This window comes from Callionymus lyra, chromosome 5, assembly GCF_982586985.1.
Source record: "Callionymus lyra chromosome 5, fCalLyr1.hap1.1, whole genome shotgun sequence".
NCBI classification, from domain to species: domain Eukaryota; kingdom Metazoa; phylum Chordata; class Actinopteri; order Syngnathiformes; family Callionymidae; genus Callionymus; species Callionymus lyra.
The window spans coordinates 12,534,454-12,554,913 of NC_141822.1; the positions used below are offsets into that span (position 1 = coordinate 12,534,454).

General features: G+C 40.9%; 1 protein-coding gene across 3 annotated transcripts in view; it reads right to left on the reverse strand.

The window, feature by feature from the left end:
• Nucleotides 1–4,957: 4,957 nt before the first annotated feature.
• LOC148079428 (tenascin-like) overlaps nt 4,958–20,460 on the reverse strand; it is a 47,385-nt gene continuing 31,882 nt past the window's right edge. Inside the window, exons 15-31 of one of the 3 annotated variants that reach the window (XM_087790987.1) lie at nt 19,713–19,991; nt 17,523–17,795; nt 15,724–15,996; nt 15,378–15,650; nt 13,957–14,265; nt 12,612–12,884; nt 12,412–12,534; nt 11,250–11,393; nt 11,064–11,183; nt 10,847–10,990; nt 10,659–10,789; nt 10,387–10,519; nt 9,359–9,510; nt 7,394–7,490; nt 7,171–7,332; nt 5,735–5,898; nt 4,958–5,669 (exon numbers count right to left, since the gene is read on the reverse strand). In XM_087790987.1, coding sequence (XP_087647113.1) covers nt 5,559–5,669; nt 5,735–5,898; nt 7,171–7,332; nt 7,394–7,490; nt 9,359–9,510; nt 10,387–10,519; nt 10,659–10,789; nt 10,847–10,990; nt 11,064–11,183; nt 11,250–11,393; nt 12,412–12,534; nt 12,612–12,884; nt 13,957–14,265; nt 15,378–15,650; nt 15,724–15,996; nt 17,523–17,795; nt 19,713–19,991 — 3,161 coding nt within the window. In that variant the 3' untranslated portion in view covers nt 4,958–5,558. The remainder of the gene's footprint in view (nt 5,670–5,734; nt 5,899–7,170; nt 7,333–7,393; nt 7,491–9,358; nt 9,511–10,386; nt 10,520–10,658; nt 10,790–10,846; nt 10,991–11,063; nt 11,184–11,249; nt 11,394–12,411; nt 12,535–12,611; nt 12,885–13,956; nt 14,266–15,377; nt 15,651–15,723; nt 15,997–17,522; nt 17,796–19,712; nt 19,992–20,460) is intronic. The other 2 variants (XM_087790988.1, XM_087790989.1) reach the window with 2 other exon arrangements.

The window sequence follows — 20,460 nt, forward strand, 5'->3', positions numbered from 1 at the left end:
ACTATAATATATTCTTTAAATTAAAATAATATTTCTGTGGTTTAAATCTTTTTATATAAAACTAAATAAATAATAATAAAAAAAAGTTATATTTTTGATCAAAACAATTCAGTATATATACAGTTTTGTCTTCACATCTTCACATTTTTGAGATCACGACAAAATTGATTTCAAATGTAAATGTTTTCATCACTTCACTGTTCAGCTGAAGTTACTAGACTGTAGATAAATTAGAAACTTCCTACGAACGCTTGCCAGACGGTGCGTTGAATCATTTAGTCATACGTGAAGAGATCCACGGATACGTCGAAGCTGCGAATCAATCGAGATCTGTGACAACAGGAAGTTAGGAGGGGGTTCACAGGAAGTTTGGTGACCTGGGTGTCAATCATTCTGCACAATCCTTCCTAAAACTCCGAGGGATCAAATATTTTAATTCCAGGAAGCGGATTAGAATCCAGCGGTCGACCAAATCTCTTCACTCACGAGTCCTGATTTAGCAACATCAGGGTCGAGCAGGAAGTGTGTCGCGTCAGAGCGACTCGATTAAACTGGTCCACGTCATCCTGAGACACGGTCAAAACCGCCGCCTCGTTAGCAAGTTTGCATCGTCATGTTTCCAACGTCAGCGCTGCATTAGCAACTTCACCAGCTTAGCACTTTTGCAGCTACATTAGCATTGTGAGTGGCGTTAGCACTTTAGCTACATTAGCGTTGTGAGTGGCATTAGCACTGCAGCTAAATTACCATTGTGAGTGGCGTTAGCTCTTTAGCTACATTAGCATTGTGAGTGGCATTAGCACTGCAGCTACATTACTATTGTGAGTGGCGTTAGCACTGCAGCTACATTAGCGTTGTGAGTGGCATTAGCACTGCAGCTAAATTACCATTGTGAGTGGCGTTAGCACTTTAGCTACATTAGCATTGTGAGTGGCGTTAGCACTTTAGCTACATTAGCATTGTGAGTGGCGTTAGCACTGCAGCTACATTAGCGTTGTGAGTGGCATTAGCACTGCAGCTAAATTACCATTGTGAGTGGCGTTAGCACTTTAGCTACATTAGCATTGTGAGTGGCTTTAGCACTGCAGCTACATTACTATTGTGAGTGGCATTAGCACTGCAGCTACATTACCATTGTGAGTGGCGTTAGCACTTTAGCTACATTAGCATTGTGAGTGGCATTAGCACTGCAGCTAAATTACAATTGTGAGTGGCGTTAGCACTTTAGCTACATAAGCATTGTGAGTGGCGTTAGCACTTTCGCTACATTAGCATTGTGAGTGGCGTTAGCACTGCAGCTACATTACCATTGTGAGTGGCGTTAGCACTTTAGCTACATTAGCGTTGTGAGTGGCATTAGCACTGCAGCTAAATTACAATTGTGAGTGGCGTTAGCACTTTAGCTACATAAGCATTGTGAGTGGCGTTAGCACTTTCGCTACATTAGCATTGTGAGTGGCGTTAGCACTGCAGCTACATTACCATACATCAGTTGCAGTTGGATCATCTCACACTGAGGAACATGAACTCTGATGTATTTCAACAATTACTTTTTTTTTAATTAATTCATAGCCTTTTAAATTCAGTATATAAATAAAGTTATGTTGAACGTTCAATAAAGTAGCTTGATACTATATCGGTATTGTCTGGTGACACTACTATACCAACATTTTTATATTGAATTTAAAATAAATCAAAAATATAGAATTTAGAAATTTTAAACTTCCTAAATTACAATTATTTCTCTTATTTCAAACAGTAACAGTTGAATACAGGCTTTTGTTCTTTGCTCGAATTAATATTTTTAATGATTCATATGTACGTTGCATAAGAATTTTAAGATGCCAGACTTTATAAATAATGTATTAGTGGTTTTGGTGATAAGAAGCTTTGTTAATTATTTAAATAATAATAACTCTGTTCTGGAGTTTAATTATAGATCCATGTATGTCCTGCATGTATTTCCCCGAACCTCAACACAATATGACTTATATGGCATTATAAGTGAGAAGTATAATATATGCAGCTATATTTTATTTAGCTTATTTCTTTTTAAAATACTCTATATGTGGCTTCCAACTATGTTCATGATCTAAAATTACTCCCAAGAATTTAGTCTCATACACAATTTTTATATTTTTACTGTCTATAGGAATGTCTGTTGAAGAAGTTGATGACTTGCTGCTCAAGAGTGTGTAGTTCAGCTCTTATAGACACTGAACTACACACACAAACACGACTATTGTTTTTCAAGTGATGACAGAGGAATATGTGCCGCTGACGTTTGCTCACTAAACAAGTTCATTGTGTTGAATGTTGGAAGTAACATGGATATGGAGGAAGTTCTTGGCAGTTTTGACCCGAGCATGAAATAATCACCAGTTGAAAGGTTTCTTTCTTGAAAAAAACCTCAAACATGTGGATTTCAAGTTATTTTCCTGATTGTTGGAGCGTCAGCAGCTCCTGCTCAGGAGTTAGTAGTTGAAGAGTTTAGAATTTTTAAATTCAACGATTAATTAAAAACGAAAAATTCTCAATATAGAAAGTGCTTGGCTACTATTTTGAAAAGTACACAACAACTAGCTTTGCTTGCATATAAACACATTAGCGCTGCAGCTCACGATTATGTTCGGCTCAAGGTTTCTTTCTTTTAAAAGGAAGTTTCTCTCGCCACACATTGTGATCAACCTGTTTCTCTCTTCTCTTATTTGTGTTATTTGAACTGTTCAGTGACTTAAGTTAACTCATTCATGATTTGACACTTTAAATAAAGTTGAATTGAAACTTCTCTCGCACTATAGCAACATTAGCATGTCTACAAAACAAGCAATTTAACTACAATTATGTTGTTTTCACTGCACATGTATTGTAGCTACATTAGCGCCACAGACCATTTAGCGTATTAGCCTCCAGTTCAGAATCTTCCCATAAAACGTTAAGCTAGTTAGAACTTTAGCCGCATTAGCACTTAGCTTGATTAGCAACAGGACCAGTTAGCTTCACTTAGCACCTATGCTACGTTATAGGTATATACTGGTCAATATAGTGGAGCTGTGAACCAACCATCATGAGATGATGTCTGAATAAAATCCGCATCGCCTGAGGCTCCAGGGGGCCCCTGACCTCCTGCTTTGTGGCTGCAGGGGAAGAGGATCTGCTGACTTTTATCGAACAATATCACCACTAACCAGCCCCGGGAGGTTTTTTTTGGAAAGGGCTTACACAATCGGACTCAAGGCTACAGTTGCAACAGAGAGATAAAAGTCAAACTTTGGAACTTTGGCGGGTCGACGGGTGCGGGTTTGATTTCTGGAAAGCGGGTCAGCAGAAAACCGGATGAGATATTATGACACAATTAAACAGTCAAGCTTGACTTTTTTTAAATGTAAAATAAACATTAAACGGTTGATAAAAAGGAAAATAAAACAAATATTATTGTTATTATTGTTTTAAAGTGTAGATCAACATTTATTTTGAACTGAACTAAACTTAAAAACGTCTTTGAGAAAATTAATTTGCCAAAATTGACTTTACGTCACCAGGTTTCAAGCAGTGGTCACCACCACCTGCTGGTCACAGAGAGAACTACAGCAGTGAGTGTGATCCAGTCCAACACTGACACCTGCAGGAAACTCTTCTCATCATGATGACGTCACACCGTGGAGTTTGTCCAAACGTTTAATGAACAGAAGACACTGAACTACACACACGAACACAACTATTGTTTTTCAAGTGATGACAGAGGAATATGTGCCGCTGACGTTTGCTCCGCTTTGGTCCCTAAACAGGTTGATTGTGTTGGATTGTGGGAAGATTTACATGGATGTATAGGAGGTTCTGGGCAGAGGTTCTGACCCGAGTCCAGACAAGGTTGAAGTGACACGTCATCAAGACGAGTGTGATGACGGCCTGACGGCCATATTTGAAGTTGTATAAATGTTTCTGACCACTGACAAATATTTAAAACTACAAAAAAGTGTTTTTCTTTTTAGTTTTCTTCTGCTCAATATAAACATTTGTGTTCGGTTTACTATGACTTGTATGAATGAAACGTATATAAAATCACATCACATACAATGAAATCACAATTTACCCATATCTTTTTTTAACATTGTGACATCATTACGCTGAAAGGTCATCTTTTCTTCTTCTTTTTTCTCCATCCTTCTTTCTTTTGGCCCCTCAAATCTTTGCTTAGTTATTTCAGAACGTTTTGAGTGTTTTTTTTAATGTGAATTTAACTTTAAAATGAGAGGAAATGTGTTGAAATAGTCTTTAATAAGTCCATGGATAGAACACGGATGTCAACATAATCTGCTGATGGAAAGAAATGTGTTGAAAAAACATTTGTTTCTGAAATGAAAGACAAGAGATCATAGTGGAAGTAATGAAAGGACAAAAGATAAGAGAATAATGAGAAGTCACAGCAGTTCGAAGTGACAAAGTTAATGCCGTTTGTTTTAAGTTCAGTTTGGTTCATTTTATTTTAAAAGGACAATGTGCGTTTAATGTGTGTTACATTAAAAAGTTGCATTTCTGCTACAAAATTGGGGAAGAATTTATCAATATTTTGAAAGTCAATGTATAAAATTAATCAAATGTATTAATATAACTTGATTTAATAATGAAAATCCCAAATAAAAAATACAAAAGATTAGAATTTAATGTTTTTATATCAGTAATTAGTTGTTTGTGTGTGTATTCAAGTGAAAAAATAAAACTTTCGTGACTTATTTTTTTTCGTTTAAATCGCTGGTGGAAGAATTTCTGTATCATTTACAGGCTAAATAAACGTGTAATGAATAAATTAGAGACTTACAGAGCCTTGTGTTTGTTCTTACTCGCTCTTAAATACTGTAATAACTATATCATTTTGAAAATGAATTCAGGGCCAACTTTTTTCGGACTTAATCAATTAGATACACATTCCTACCCATTTATTGCTCAAACACCAAGATATCATTTAGGATTTTTCATTTATTTTTTATGATTTCCTTCTTTTTTAATAATTAAATCCCCTTTTTCCAACGAAAATGTATTTCGGATTGAATAATAAAGAAGCAATTGAACCTCTATACACGACACAGGGGGGCGCTGTAGCAAAACAAATGAAAGAGTGAAGAGGCAACACTGGATGTCAGATATCAAAGAACGTTATGAACTGTTTTCCTGAGATTACGACACAAACTGCGACAACCTGACGCGCTTCTCGTTTTTGTAGCAGGTTCATGGAGCTGCTCCAGGTTTGACCTCCTCGCCACACGGCGGCGCCAACATTCCACAGTAAAAGGTTTGAAGTTCTGGAGCCGAGAAGGTTTTAAAACTATCTTTCTTTGAGCTGAAGATACAAGTTAGTCCTGCTAACGGCTCGAGTCTGATATTTACAAAAACGACGCCTGAACACACGACAGAAAAACGACTAAAATATTCCTCACGAGAGCAACGTCTGAACACACGAGGAAGAAATGGGCCGCCTGGACTCGGGTCGGGCTAGAAAATAAATACTGGAATCGGGGAGTTTGGTTGACGGGTTATCGGACAGAGCTAGAAGAAGAAGTCTACGATCGTTTCTTTCGTATCTCAAAGTTCCTGAAGTTGGCCGGTCGGATCTTCATCTCTGCGAACTGGATGGACGTCTCGTGTCCTTTCCAGTGGAACCAGTTGATGCCCTGAGGGACGCAGGCAGGAGGTCAAGGACGCGCCGGTGTGGAATCGGGCGGCGTTAGCTACTCACTTTGCTGTGGCTGGTGTCGCCGTACTTGCCCATCAGGTTGACGCGGTGACAGTTCTTGTACCAGAACGCTCCTTTGTAAGACAGAGCGCAGTTGGTGACCGCGATGTCGTTGTCATTGTCGTAGGTGGAGAAAGGGCGCCCCTGGTGGTAGATCATGGAATCACCTGAGCAATGAAGACACCAATTTATTCTTAAGTCTCCCAGTAGAAGCATCAACGTCAACAGTTGTAGCTGTGATGTAAACACAGGAGACATCAAGTGTGTGAGAAGTAGAAGTAGCAGATTATAAAAGCTATCAAATAAGACAGTAGCTTGTTACTAAGCTAGCTCAAGTATGTGAAGCTAACATGTGAGAAGCTATAACATACGTTTACCTGCTATAAATTATCATATAAGAATGTAACACCCTCAAAAGCTAACATTTTAGAAGCTATCAATATATAAGCTATCATATAAGAAGCTAAAATGGTACAAGCTAACATTTGAGAGGCTAACATCTTAGAAACAAACATACAAGAAACTAAAATGTTAGATGCTCACATATGAGAAGGTTACATTTTATAAGCTTTCTTATAAGAAAGTATCATATAGGAAGCTAACATGATAGAAGCTAACATATTAGAGGCTAACATGTCAGATGGTAACATATGAAAAGTTAACATGTTTAAAAGCTAACATGTTAGAAGCTAACATATAAGAGGCTGACATACTATTTGATAAGCTAACATGTTAGAAGCTAACATATAAGCAACTAACATACTTAATGATAAGCAAGTAATTAAATTATATTTGTAGAGCGTTAAGCTAACATATGAGAAGCTAACATGTAAGAGGCTAGCATATGGGAATATATGTTAGAATATAACATATAAGAAACTGGCATACTGTATGAGGAGCTAACATGTGATATGCTAACATGTGAGAAGCTAACATGTGAGATGCTAACATTTGAGATGTGCACATATGAGAAGCTAATATGTGAGATGCGAAGATATGAGAAGCTTATACGTGAGATGCTAACATATGAGAAGCTAACATTTGAGAAGCTAACATCTGAGAAGCTAACATATGAGAAGCTAATAGTTAAGATGCTAACATAAGAGAAGCTAATATGTGAGATTCTAACATATGAGAAGCTAACATATGAAAAGCTAACGTGTGAGATGCTAACAAGTTAGAAGCTAACAAGTTAGAAGCTAACATATGAGAAGCTAATATGTGAGATGCTTACATATGAGAAGCTAACATATGAGAAGCTAACATGTGAGAAGCTAACATGTGAACACAAAAGGAGCTAACCGACTCTGATCCACTATGACTCCACTACCCATCAACCTGAGACAACAGGGAGTCATTATGTTGCTGGATAGTTTAGCTAAGAGTGTGTCGATCACACTTGTGTGTTCGCTGTGAAACAAAACAATCAAAGCAATGACCTGCGGTGCCGCTGTATCCTCCGATGTACAACTTGTATCTGGTTCTGGGCTCGGCGATAGAGAACTTGTCGTACTGAGCGTAGGCCGAGTCTCCCTGGTCGCGCAGGTCCACTCGCAGCTCGTAGTGGTCCGAGGACGTGATCTTGTGCAGGTTGGACAGACCTGAGACGTGAGTGGAGTCAGTGGAAATCGAGCGATGGAAGCAGACTTCCTGAGGACTCACCGAGCCAGAACTCATCATTCATGTTTCCGAAGCCTGCCGTGTAGTTCTTCCAGTTCCTGAAGAATTCCAACTTTCCGTTCTGCCGTCTCAGAAACACCTGAGAAGAAATATATGCTTTTTCAGGAAAAATTGTTGCACAGATGTTCATTCATTTTTTTCTCTGGAGAGTTGGAACAACACAAGCTGTCAATCAAACCATCGCAGGAGGTTTGGTCCCCAACGTTCTTTGGCATGAACGTGGCTAATGTAGCAACAGTAGCATTTGTGGATGCTAACCTGTTGTTATTATAGGTCTGAGAAAATGTTGGTAAACTTATATATTACGATATTATTTTTACAATACTGTATCGATATTCAACAGCACAGTGTAACTTTTTAGCTTTTTTACCTTAACGCTGATATATAAGTAGCTAACATGTTAGAAGCTAAAATATGAGAGACAAAGAAGTTAGAAGCTAACATATAAGAAGCTAACATGTTAGAAGCTAAAATATGAGAGACAAAGAAGTTAGAAGCTAACATATAAGTAGCTAACATGTTAGAAGCTAAAATATGAGAGACAAAGAAGTTAGAAGCTAACATATAAGAAGCTAACATGTTAGAAGCTAAAATATGAGAGACAAAGAAGTTAGAAGCTAACATATAAGTAGCTAACATGTTAGAAGCTAAAATATGAGAGACAAAGACGTTAGAAGCTAACATATAAGAAGCTAACATGTTGGAAGCTAAAATATGAGAAACAAACAAGTTAGAAGCTAACAAATAAGAAGCTAACATGTTGGAAGCTAAAATATGAGAAACAAACAAGTTAGAAGCTAACATATAAGAAGCTAACATGTTGGAAGCTAAAATATGAGAAACAAACAAGTTAGAAGCTAACAAATAAGAAGCTAACATGTTGGAAGCTAAAATATGAGAAACAAACAAGTTAGAAGCTAACAAATAAGAAGCTAACATAGTAGGCGTGAACATCTTAGAGGATATCATATATGCAACTAACAGGAAGGAAGTTGTCATATAAAAAGCTAAAATGATAGAAGCTAACATGTAAGAAGCTAACATATAAGAAGCTAACGTACTGTATGAGAAACATTTCGCATTGAAAATATCGATAAACTGATATGAAGAAATATTTTATTTTCGATACTGCATCACTGTATTCATTTTTTGTCTTTAAAATCATGTTTTTTTTTTATCACAGTTCCTTTATTGTTATATTTAGTATAAGTGTGTATAAATGAAAATAATTTGATTTCTTAAATTAAAACCTAACATGCAAATATTCACAGTGTCTGTTCATTTTATTGTGTTGTAATTAAACTTTTGGCCACTAGATTACATTCTCTGCAGGCAAAGGAACAAAAAAATCCTGCGACATCCCATTGATGACTGAGGACTAGAGGATACAGTCGACTCCAGCAGCTTTTAAAGCTGATGTTTGGACAAATTTTGGTTTCTAAACAAAAGTAGTTACGACTTCATCAAGAGTCATGTGGTCTGTAAAGTCAAGTACTCGGACAATACTACAAATATATGTTGGTTTATACAGTATCACAATATATCGTATTGTTGACCGTGTATCTTAAAACTAATGGTTTCACCAGATTCTTGACAATACAGTCTAGTTGTTATCAAGATTATTCTGGTATTGAAGAACCAATCAAACGCGTGTAAAACTACACAAATATACGACAACAATGAACTATTGTGAATCCTGCATGAACGAAACATACAGAACTGAACCACAGACGATCACATGAGAAAGTTTCTCTGTTAGCGTCTGAGCTGACTGTCAATCATCTCCGCCACACTTGCTGTGCAGCCGAGCAGACACTCCTGTTGTCATCTAACTGACACCAACTCCAGGTGGAGGTCGGATCTAAATTCCGTTCAGGCGTTCCAGAAAAGTGAACGTTGCTTTGAAAGAGTGTGTGTGTGTGTGTGTGTGTGTGTCGGCATCCTCACCAGCCATCCCCCACCATCCGTGCTCATGTCGCAGAAGACCTGGACCGGCTGACTCTCCTCCCCGCCCACGTAGACCGTGTACACGCCAGAGGTGGTCTCGCCGTTCACCAGGATTTGAGCGCAGTCTCTGGGGAACCTGTGCATCTGTCCCACTGAAGGCACAACCAAAGACCGTCAGTGTCCGTGGAACATTAGCAGCAGGAAATGTGGCAGGAGGTCAGACTCGGTGACAAATGGACCGGAACCAAAGACCTGCCAGAGGGCTCAACGGGAGGCCCAGAACCCCTGTCAGGTCTGCGAGGGAGGCCTTCTTTGAACAGGTGTGTTTGGGTTTAGGAAGCCACCAGAGGCCAAGAAAAACCTGGCCTGACTGGTTCTGGTTTAAAAATTCTGGCTGTCGGACTGAAAAGAAAACGTAGTACAAACATGTCTTTGTGATGATATCTTGGTCTTTCTACCAGACCTTCTGTGGAACAATTAGTCGAACATATTTCAAAGAATCAAAACTGAACAGTTTGTGAAATCATGTTTCATTCTAGAGGCTAATATTTGATAATAAACTACATGTTTTTCAAAATAAAGGTAAAGATTTTGGATCCATGTCCAGCCAAAACTTAAATCTTCTGTTACAAAGACTTTTAACCCTTGTGTTATGTCAGGGTCAAGGTGACCCCAGAATACAAATGTGTTTGTGGTATCCCTTGTGTTGTCTCTTGGTCAAGGTGAGCGTGCAGTGGTGGAGGTCGTTCATCTTGACCCTGAGACAACACGTAAGTTAAGTGGCATCACAGACAGATGACATCGCTCAAACATTTGCCTGAGCCAAGGCCTCAAGCAGAGTTGGGTTTACGTGCCATTTCTGGTAGTGAGATGTTGATAATGGTAACATACGTTACTCGTTTGTGTGTGTCCTCTGAAGGACTTAGGATTTGTTAAAGGTATCCCTGACTTCTTGCCTTGGGTAGCTGGGATAATGTCCAGAATTCCATTCACGAAATTGCTTTGTCTTAAAATGCTTTTCTTCTTACCGGTTGTGAACACGGTGGTCACATGACGACTCCTCTCTGCTCCCACGATAGTTTGAAGCCTGACGCTGTACTGTGTTCCCCCGGTGAGCTGGGCCATGTTGTACGAGGACGCGGTCGGGCTCAGAACCACTTCCTGTATCAGCAAGATTGAGTTAGCGTGGTTAGCTAGTCATGCACCTCAGAGATATCCTTCAACAAAAACACAATTTAATCAACGTATACTTATTCGACAGAACATCTGAGACAGATTGCTCAAGGGCGTCGGCACTCACCCTGGGGGACTCGCCCTCTGCTGCGAACGAGAGCGTGTACCCGGTAACAGCAGCTTGTGGAGGTTTCCAGGTCAAGGTGGCGGCGTCCGCCTGGATGTTGACGGCCATCAGGTCGCGAGGAGGATCCACATCTAGACAAAAGAACGAGTGAAACGAATGGACCTCGTGAGAAAAAAGTGCAGACGTACCAGTGGCGAACTCTGCCGCCGCAGACTCGCTCTTCTGAGCCTCCTTGACGGCGTAAACCTCGACCGTGTAGCGAGTTCCAGGAACCAGAGAAGACATCATGAACTGAACCGTGTTACCAGACACGTGTTCCACTACCGGAGACACTGAAGAACAAACACACAAAAAAAAAAAGATGGCAGAATGTTTTTGGAAGTCAAAACGTTTAATCGTTGCTACCTGAGTTGGCGCTGTAGCTGATGACGTATCCGTCCACCATCGCCGTAGTCGGTTGCCATGACAACAGGGCGGAGAAGTCGGTGACGTTCGTCACTCTGACAGCCTGCGGTCGATCCAGAGCTGAGGCAAAGATCTGGTTATTCCTCCTGAGTTCAGGTGCGATCCATCAAAAAAACGTGACACTACCGGTGGTGACGGTGTCGCTGCTCGGCTCGCTCTCCTCCAGACCCTTCATGGCGCTTACGGTCACCTGGTACATACTTCCCGGCATCATGTTGGGCAGCAAGGCCTCCAGAATGTCGCCGTCCACCGTCACCATCATTGGACTTCCTGGTTGTAGAACGAAAAAACTGTCTCTGTCACGATCTGCCAGGTTATGATCCCCTACATATGATGTTGCTCATGAGCTACCTTATTGCACCTAGTCTAGAGTTCGATTTCACTTTTGGATCAAAAACTGGGATTTATATGGGGATTGTGTTTTTACTCCACCTTTTATGGCCAAGACAAGGTGTACGCCACTTTTCACCCACCCAGAGTGAACCACACAAGGACGATTTTGAAAAAAGGCAGGAGAACTTCCAGGTTACGACCCATAAGTAGGGCTGTAGAGATCGGCCAATTTATCGGACATGAGCATTTGCAGCTACAAACATTTCCTTGTTATGATGCTGCAGACCATAATGCCATCATGATGGTGGTCGTTTGGCAAAACTTCTCTGTCAAGGAAAATGACAACGCAACTGCAATTTGCAAAAAACACCGTGATGTTGATGAGACACTTGTTCACAGCACAGAATTCCAGTGCTAGCAAGATGCTAACCGAGCAAAAGCTAGCAGGGGCGAAATACACACGAAAAAAATGCATAACCTCTTGTCAATAATGTTTTTTAGATAGTATTGTTCAGTATTATTGTTGTTATTTAATAGGTTTGTCTGATGAACACAAACCATTCAAATTATTTTTGTGTGTATTTTAGTTTCGACGGAAATGTCGGCCTGTTGGGACTCTCAACCAAGAATGTTATTTATGGAGTTATTTTTGAAAATTGTAAATGGCTAAAACTTATATAGCGCTTTACACCAAGTTACACATTCACCCATTTACACACACAATCACACACTGATGGGAGTAGGCTGCGACGCAGCCCACCAGCTCAACCATGAGGAGCAATCAGGGTAAAGTGTCCTGCTCAGGGACACAACGATGCAATCTCGTCCGGAACTGGGATTGAACCCGCAACCTCCCACGAGTCAACCACACTACCATCTGAGCTATGACGCCCCTAAATGGTGTTGTTTGGACAATTTAATATTTTTAAACGGACTTAATCATGTGACCTCTTACCGCCCTCAAACGGCAGGTAGGTGATGCGGTAGCTGTCCACAGGAGACCGAGGCACAGACCAGTGGACGACAGCAGACGAGTCCGTCACGTCAGAGAAGTGGAGACCCTTTGGAGTCGTCAATGCTACCCAGAGACAAGAAAAACTGCGTCACACGTGAGACAGTTAAAACTATCTGATCTTCATGTCCTTGTGTTTGTACCCGTCTGAGCCACACCAGTGACCGGTTGCGAGCGTTGGTCCAGCGTCGCCCCGTAGAGCTCGATCTCGTACTCCGTCCCCCCCAGCAGTCCGGTCAAGACCTTGGTGCGCTCGTCCCCGCGGGCGTTGAACTCTTGAGGATGCCGGAGTCTCTTGCTGTCCCTTATTTTGATGACGAACCTGTCAAACATGTCCTCCTCGGCAGCCCAGGACACCCGGAAGCCGTCCGAGGAAATGTCGGACACGAACAGCTGTTCCACCTCCGGCTCGGCTTCTGGAGACAGAAGGTTGTCGAGTTACAGAAGTCAGATTCTTAGAGGGAGGATAAGTTGCGAGGTCTTGAATAGCGTCATAAGACAAGAGGACAGAGCAGATCGGTCACTTCCTGCCTTGCAGGAGTCACGCGTGCTGAAAAGAAATATGGTGGAGAAGCAACATGTTAAAAGGGATAGTTCACCCAAAATGTCCCTCGTTTCCTACACACCCTCATGTTTGGGGTTTGGGAGTGATCTGTTCCTTTTTCGAGTTATTCCTAATTCTGAATGTCGAGGCTTCAATACAAGAGGGATGTTGTAGACGAGAACCATGGATGATTTTAAGTGTCTATTTGGACGTATATGAAAATAAATCTAGCATTTCTTGCTATATTAGCATGAACATGCATTTTGCCTATAGTTCTGAAAAGGAACAAATTACTTGTAAAATAATCCCAACCCTTAGTCGACATGAGGGTCAGTAGAAAATGAGTTAAGTTCGAATTTTGGGCGAACTATCACCAGAAAGGTGTTCTTCTGATGATGGAAGGAGTGAGTTAGACAGAGAGAAAAGGAGGCATTAGTTGTGAACCAAAGACTAGAGAATCACCAACACAACAAAGAAACCATGATGTCGATTTCAAAGTGTCCAGAAACTAAATAAACTTGAAACTTCTAACAGCAGACATTTAAGTCTTCACAAGGATTTATGGAGTTTCTTATAGGACAGATAGTTGATTCCGATGAGAGACAAGGAAGACAATGCAATGTCAAAGAAGAATCATGAGATCATTCCCAACAAAGATAAACCCAGCTGTGTTTCTCTCCCATTTTTCCTCTTTCCTGACCAAGATGGAAAACGAAAAATGATCTTATCTCTGTTTCTCTATGAAAACCAGCAAGTAATCAATCTGAACTGAAGCTTCGAAGAAGGTCAAACATTAAATGATGGCACTGCTGTATCATCCTGGTGACCCATGTTGAGTTGGTGAAAGCAGCTGTTAGAGAAGAAGAGACACAGAAGGTTGTTGCAGGCGTAGGTTTCAGGCTTCAAGAAGAACCAGGACTGGGGTTGGTACCGGTCGGCAGTACCTGTCACAGCCACCGTGGTCAAAGGTCGCGAAAGATAACCCGAGTCGGTGACGCCGGTCACCCGGACCTCATAGCCGATGCCGGTGATGAGGCCCCACATGTTGAGGCTGGTCTGGTTCCCGGGCACGGTGAACTCCTGGGGCTCCAGCAGCCACCCAGAGTCCGTCACCACTATGTGGAAGTGGCTGAAGCCGCCGCCAGGGGGCGCCGAGTCATCCTGCTGTTGCTGCTGCTTGACCGTCCACGACACGCGGAAGCCGTAGGGAGTGACGTTGGAAATGGTCAAGTTATCCACTTTGGGTAGCGGAGCTGGGAGGCACGAGGGGGGGGGGAATGGTGCAGGTGGAGAACGTTAGGAGGGAACGTGCGATGATGCAAAGCAAACATGAAGCAGCTGTTGCTCACTGGTGACCTCATCAACAATTTTCGCTGTTAATGTCACTAACAAAATATGAACTAAGGCAAAGAGGCTTCACGACACTATTTTTAATTCTTGTGTTATCGTAGGGTCCAGAAATACATATGCAGTGGCAGAGGTCGTTCCCCTTGGCCAAAAAGCAACACAAGGGATACCACAAACACATTTGTTCTAGGGCCCTCTGGGTCACCTTGACCCTGGGATAACGCAAGAGTTAAATACATGATGAATGTCTGAACAATCTAAACAGGTGTCATCATCCCTGGTGACAACACTTGTCTGACTAATGGCTACATTAAAGAATATGACTAATGTTTTAAATTACGACAACCGCCTTGTTCGCTGGTTTCGCTCAACGTCTATTTTTCTTTTACAGCTTTTTTTTTTTAAACTTGACATTTTATTTACCATTTCTTGCTGTAGCTGTTAATATTCTCTTCAATAATTCCATTTGAGAAAATGTGTGTAGTTTCTGTCATTAAACATAACTTTAAAAAATCTAATTTCATCAGTTATTATAAATGTAAAGTAATTAAGAAGTATCCAATTTAAAGAAATTAATATAGATAAAATGATGAAATACTAAATAAATACAGGTAAAAATAGTTATTGTTATTTGATGTGATGCCCCTAAGAAGAAGTCACACAAGCAACTTTTCAAATATTTCCTCAATCATCCACGAAATCTCTCCACCAGACGAGCTGTAATAATAAACCTGCTCGAGTCGCCCAAACGCTTTTCCAAAGTAACTTCCCGGAGAAAGCAGCTGTCGGTATAAAACGTGTCTCGGCCGGTGCCAACTTCTGCCAGATCCATTTAATTATTTTTTTTACGATTGAACAGAAATTTTTATGACACATATCAACCCAATATAAATTCTGTCTGCCTTTCAAAATGTGTCAACTTGTGACCTTTAGAAACTTGAGAGCGTTCGGTCACCGGCTGGGACACATTCGTACCTTCAGCGACGGTTCAAATCAAACGTCTTCGGGGAGGAAATACCTGTGATGGCGTGAGTTAACACTGAGGGGGTTTGGCGCCCGTGAGAGATACCGTACAGTTCGACGTCGTACCCGGTGGCGTCCATCAAGTTAGCGATCGTAATGTTACAGACCCCCCCGGGCAGCCTGAACTCCAGCGGGTCGGTCTGCTGCTCGGAGTCGCTGACCCGGAGGACGAAACCCTCAAAGTTGCCCGACAAAGTGCTCCACGACAGGCTGAGGTTATGCGGGCTCACCGAGGCGGCGGCCAGTGGCCCCAACTGCGGGACCTCCTCTGGATAGAAAGCACAGAGCTCCTCCGTTAGTGGGATTGTGGCGACGCTGGATGGTTGTTTCGAGGTCAATACCTGTGGTTGCCACGGCGAACAGCGGCTCAGATCTCTGGCCATGGCGGCGAGCGTAGAGCTTGATGTCGTAGCTCGTACTGGCTCTGAGGCCGGACATGACGGTGGAGTGCACGTCTCCCGGTAATGCTCGTCCCATGGCCTGTGAGGGTCGAGCAGACTCCCGGACTTCTACGATAAAGTTCTCAAAGCTCTCTCCCGCCGCCCGCCATGACAGATAGAACCTGTCTGATGTCACGTTATAAACGACTAGACCGGATAAATCCGACTCTTTGGCTACGGGGAGGAGAAGCATATGTTGGTTGGACTCAGGAACTTGTTTCTCGTGCACTTGTTTTCAAAGACACGTGCACAAAAATCTTTGAGTTTGTGAGTTAATGTTCTCTACGACAGGTTCACTAAACACATGGCTGTGGTGACATTACTTTTGTCATTTGTGGTTCAACAACATCTTAACGTACGATGGAAGCCTCTCCATGTCTTGGTCGAACCTCTGACATATTGAGAACTATCTCACATTATTATGACTCTCTCCATTTTACATGTTGAATGGGACTGCTTGAAATCATATGTAAGGAAAAAACTGACCAGGTCTTTTAGCTCGATCATTCCTGAGGTTTGACTTCTGCTAGTTGTCCATATTTACATGAAAGTTGGACTGAATCAAACGATTGTGTACTGTTGCGATGTCACCTCTTGCTCTCACTTCTAGGTCGAACCAGGTAGCAACATGCTAACAGCTAGCGACTAGATTCAGCCGTTAGCCTCGGCACAATGTAATGGATTGGAATTGAATATAATATAAATATATATATATTTTTAACCAGTTTTTCTGAACATAAGCCTGAGCAAAATGCCTTGATCTTTAGATTAGTTTCCGATACCTGTACCTAAACAATGATGTTACACTAGTGTCAACTTGGCTGTAGGCGCCAATGACCAAGTAGCTTGTAGCTAGCTAGCAAACAGGAAATGGACATGTTCCTGACAGGGAAAAGAACGGAGCAAGATTCTGTGTCTATAAAACAAAGATCTCGTGGTCATCTAAGATTTCAAAATATCAGGCAGCAAACGTATAGTATAAAACTGAAAAATGGGCATGATTACCCGAAATATATATTATTATTATATTATATACTTTAAAGTTGATGTTTCTTTACATATATTGCATAATTTTCTGTATTTTACAAAGGGGGCTCTTTTTCCCGAACAAAGTTTAACTAAAGAATCCAGAATCATCGTCACTTCGATTCAACACTACCATCATATTGTAGCGATACAGTCCTGGTGACATGAAGATGGTTTTAAAGACTAGAAGTATTGTTTCAAAAGGTTGTTGACAAGGATCAGAACACTCTCCAAGCACTAGCTGTGACCTTCCTTTTAAATCACGTGTCAAACACATCTGATACTCAAAATAATTTCACCAGGCCCGACGGAAAATCAATAATGTTCATGTTTATACGACGACCTATAACGATGAAAATGTTTAAGATAAGATAAGGAACAGAGATTACGGATCTAAACAATACGAGTAAAACTGGAATTTGTTTGAAGTTAATTTAAATTAATTTAGGAGAAGGAAATGACTGAATCAAAATTAAGTGAACTCAACATATGTTTTGTTTGGCCACGACTTGGCCGCTTGGATTGGGTTTGTTAATGAATAAAAACTAGTTTCTGCTACATTTAAAAATAGTTTTTGTAGCTTCTAGGACTCACTCACACAAGTGTTTGTGCACGTCACCATGAAGACAGGCTGACAGCGTCAACAAAGTTGAGGTTCGGAGAAACAAATGTACCTGTAGAGGCAACAACACTGAGAGGACTGGTTCGGGATCCCATGTAGGTCCCGTAGAGGTAGGCTATGTAGTCAGTGCCAGGTCGAAGTCCCGCGACCTCGTGCGACATCGCATCGTGCGGTAAATTGAACTCCTGTGGCTCCATCAGCCAATCGGAGTCGATAACCTCGAGAACGAAACCATCGAGTTCTCCTTCCGTCACGTTCCAGCGGACAGAGAAGCTTTCTGACGTCAAGTTTGAGACGTCGAGGTTTCCGATCACTGGTCGACTCGCTAGAAGGAAAATTGTTAGAATTCAGCTTAAAAAAATCGTTACTTATTCTCTTCTTATTTATTTTTGTTTTTCAGTAAATAGTAATTATACATTACTGACTCCTTCAAGAAACATCTTAAGACGTTTTTATTTGTTCAGGCTTTTCCTTGATTTTCTGGAACTCCTGTTGTGTTCTCAATGTTATCTTGACCTTTAAAGTATATACTTTATTGAATATTGTTTTGATTGTTTAAGCGCTTTGTGACCCTGGTCTGGAAAAGCGCTATATAAATAAAAATTACTTACTTACTTACTTACATAAAATAAAATAATGACCGTTATCTGGCCAATAAAAGTCATGGGGAAATGTTGGTATATTGTCAAAAACAAGATTTAAATAGGAAAGGAAAAAAGCTTAAATACAAAATATTAAAAAATAAAGTAAAAGATAAAAACAGCAGTACGGGAATTTAAGAGTTGAACTAGTTTTGAATGGAACCATAACATAAAAAATCAGAAATAAGAAGTAATCAAAAGACAACATGAAGTTGAAGACTTGTCATGCGAGGATGATTCAAGTTCACATCATCATTTCCAGGCAGCAGACGTGAGCAGAGCAGCAGAACTCGATCAGACGTGTTAGTCGTCGCCTCGACAAACGATACATTGGCCGCTGTGAGTTTTGTTTAACAAGCCGGAGGAAGACTGAAGGCAAGCGAGCCTTCGAGGTCAATCAGTTTCATGCTCGCGAGCCGTCGCTCAGTTTGCTTTCGGATTCGTTGCAGCACATCAGCGTCAAACCCCGGTGCGGGGGGGGAGGGAGTCAGTGATGCGAGCGCCTCAGCCCACGAGGGCGGCTGAGATGGGGTCAGAGGTCGAGCAAAACTGTCATATATAAGTTTCTGAAAAAACTGAAAAATGTGACTGTAGCAAGTTTTTGGCTGATAGTTTGAATCGCAACACTTGAATTTCTAAATGGAAAATAAACTCTTTCCATGTAGACTTCAACCAAAATACAGTATTTGCTTTTTAATAAAAACCTCAAAACCTGAAGTGAAAATCACAATAAAATACATATTTTAGAAAGATAGAATTTTGACATATCACCGTTTTTTAAATGTGTCAAATTTTTCCATTTTAGATTTATTATTTCAATTTTTGAAAACGATAGTTCCATGTTGAACTGTTTAGCAATTATTTTATTATGTTATTCACAAGGAAACCAGTGGTCACCCCCCAGAATACCAACTTGCTTCATGGCTGTGATTGCATTTATTTCCATAACTATCGAGATAACCTCTGGAAGTTTCCAGGATAAGAATATAGGAAAGAGACCCGTGTATAGGATTTTAATCGAGTCACAAACAAGTTTCTTCTGACACTGTGATCAGAAAATTATCAAACTGGGGGGAGCCAGAAAAAAAATTAAATTAAATTTAAATGTAAAAATTGTCTCCAGTTGAAAATACAAAGGCAGAGGGTAAAAACCCAAATATATAACCTAAACATAAGTGTTAATTAAAGTGAATACGTAAAGCTTGAACTAAACGTAAAATACAAAATATAAAGAATATCAAGCTAAATTAATTGATAGTTTAATATTTAGTTTGACAACAAAAGTGTTGAGTAAATGTGTTAGAATAGCTAAAATAGACTGTATTGTTCATTTCTTATGATCAAATGTATCTGAATTAAATCATCGTAAATAACAGGAAGTGATTCACGACTCCTACGTTGAAGCAGATTTGATGTATTTTGTTAAATCTTGCATCAATCCAACATGGTCAGGGTTCCACAGAAGTGTTAGTTCAGGAGAGACGTCAGGTTTCATGCAGCAGTTGCAGAAGTGGACAGAAGTGGACAGAAGTGGACAGAAGTGGACAGAAAGACTCAGAAGGCCCTTTGAAGCAGGAAGTCCGGAGCAGACCGGGTGATACCTGTGACGGCTTCACTGTACAGAGGTTCCAGGTAGGATCCGTCGATCATGCCGTAGACCCCCACCAGGTAGGTGGTGTTCGGGTTGAGCCCGGAGATCTCCAGACTGAACGCTCCGCCGGACAGCGTCAGGTTCTGGCTCTCTTCCTGGTTGTCCAGGTTTGTCACCTCCAGGACGAAACTGTCAAAGTCTCCGCCGATCGGGGTCCAGGATGCAGTGAAGCTGTCCCAGCTGACACCAGAGACCGTCAGGTTCACCACCGACCGGTTCCAGTCTGGCGCTGGACAAATAGAGCTCCGTCAAAAGTCCTCTTGGATCAGAGAAGTTGAGCCCAAAGATATGAAAATGTTTACTTTCAACGATGAGCTGTAGTTATGTGGACGTATCGAGGATCGTTAGCAAGAAAGTACAATAAATAAGTCGCAAATAATTAATCTTGTTCATAACGATGACAGTATGAGAGCCTATGATGAGTTATTGTTTTCTCAGGAGCTCTCAGAGGACTTTCTTCTCTCCAGAAACATCCATCAACTGCACTGAGGCGTCACTAGTTTGGACGAAGTGTCCCAAACTCAACTGGCCGAAGGATGATTTGCCATTTTAGTCCAATTGTATGAGTCATTTTTTTGTATAAATGTTTTCTATTTAAACTTTACAGTCAAAGTCATATAAACAATGATGTTTGTTGTGAGGATCTTTGTTCCTTAATAGTAATACAGAACCAGGCAGAGTAATACTACAAAGCCTCC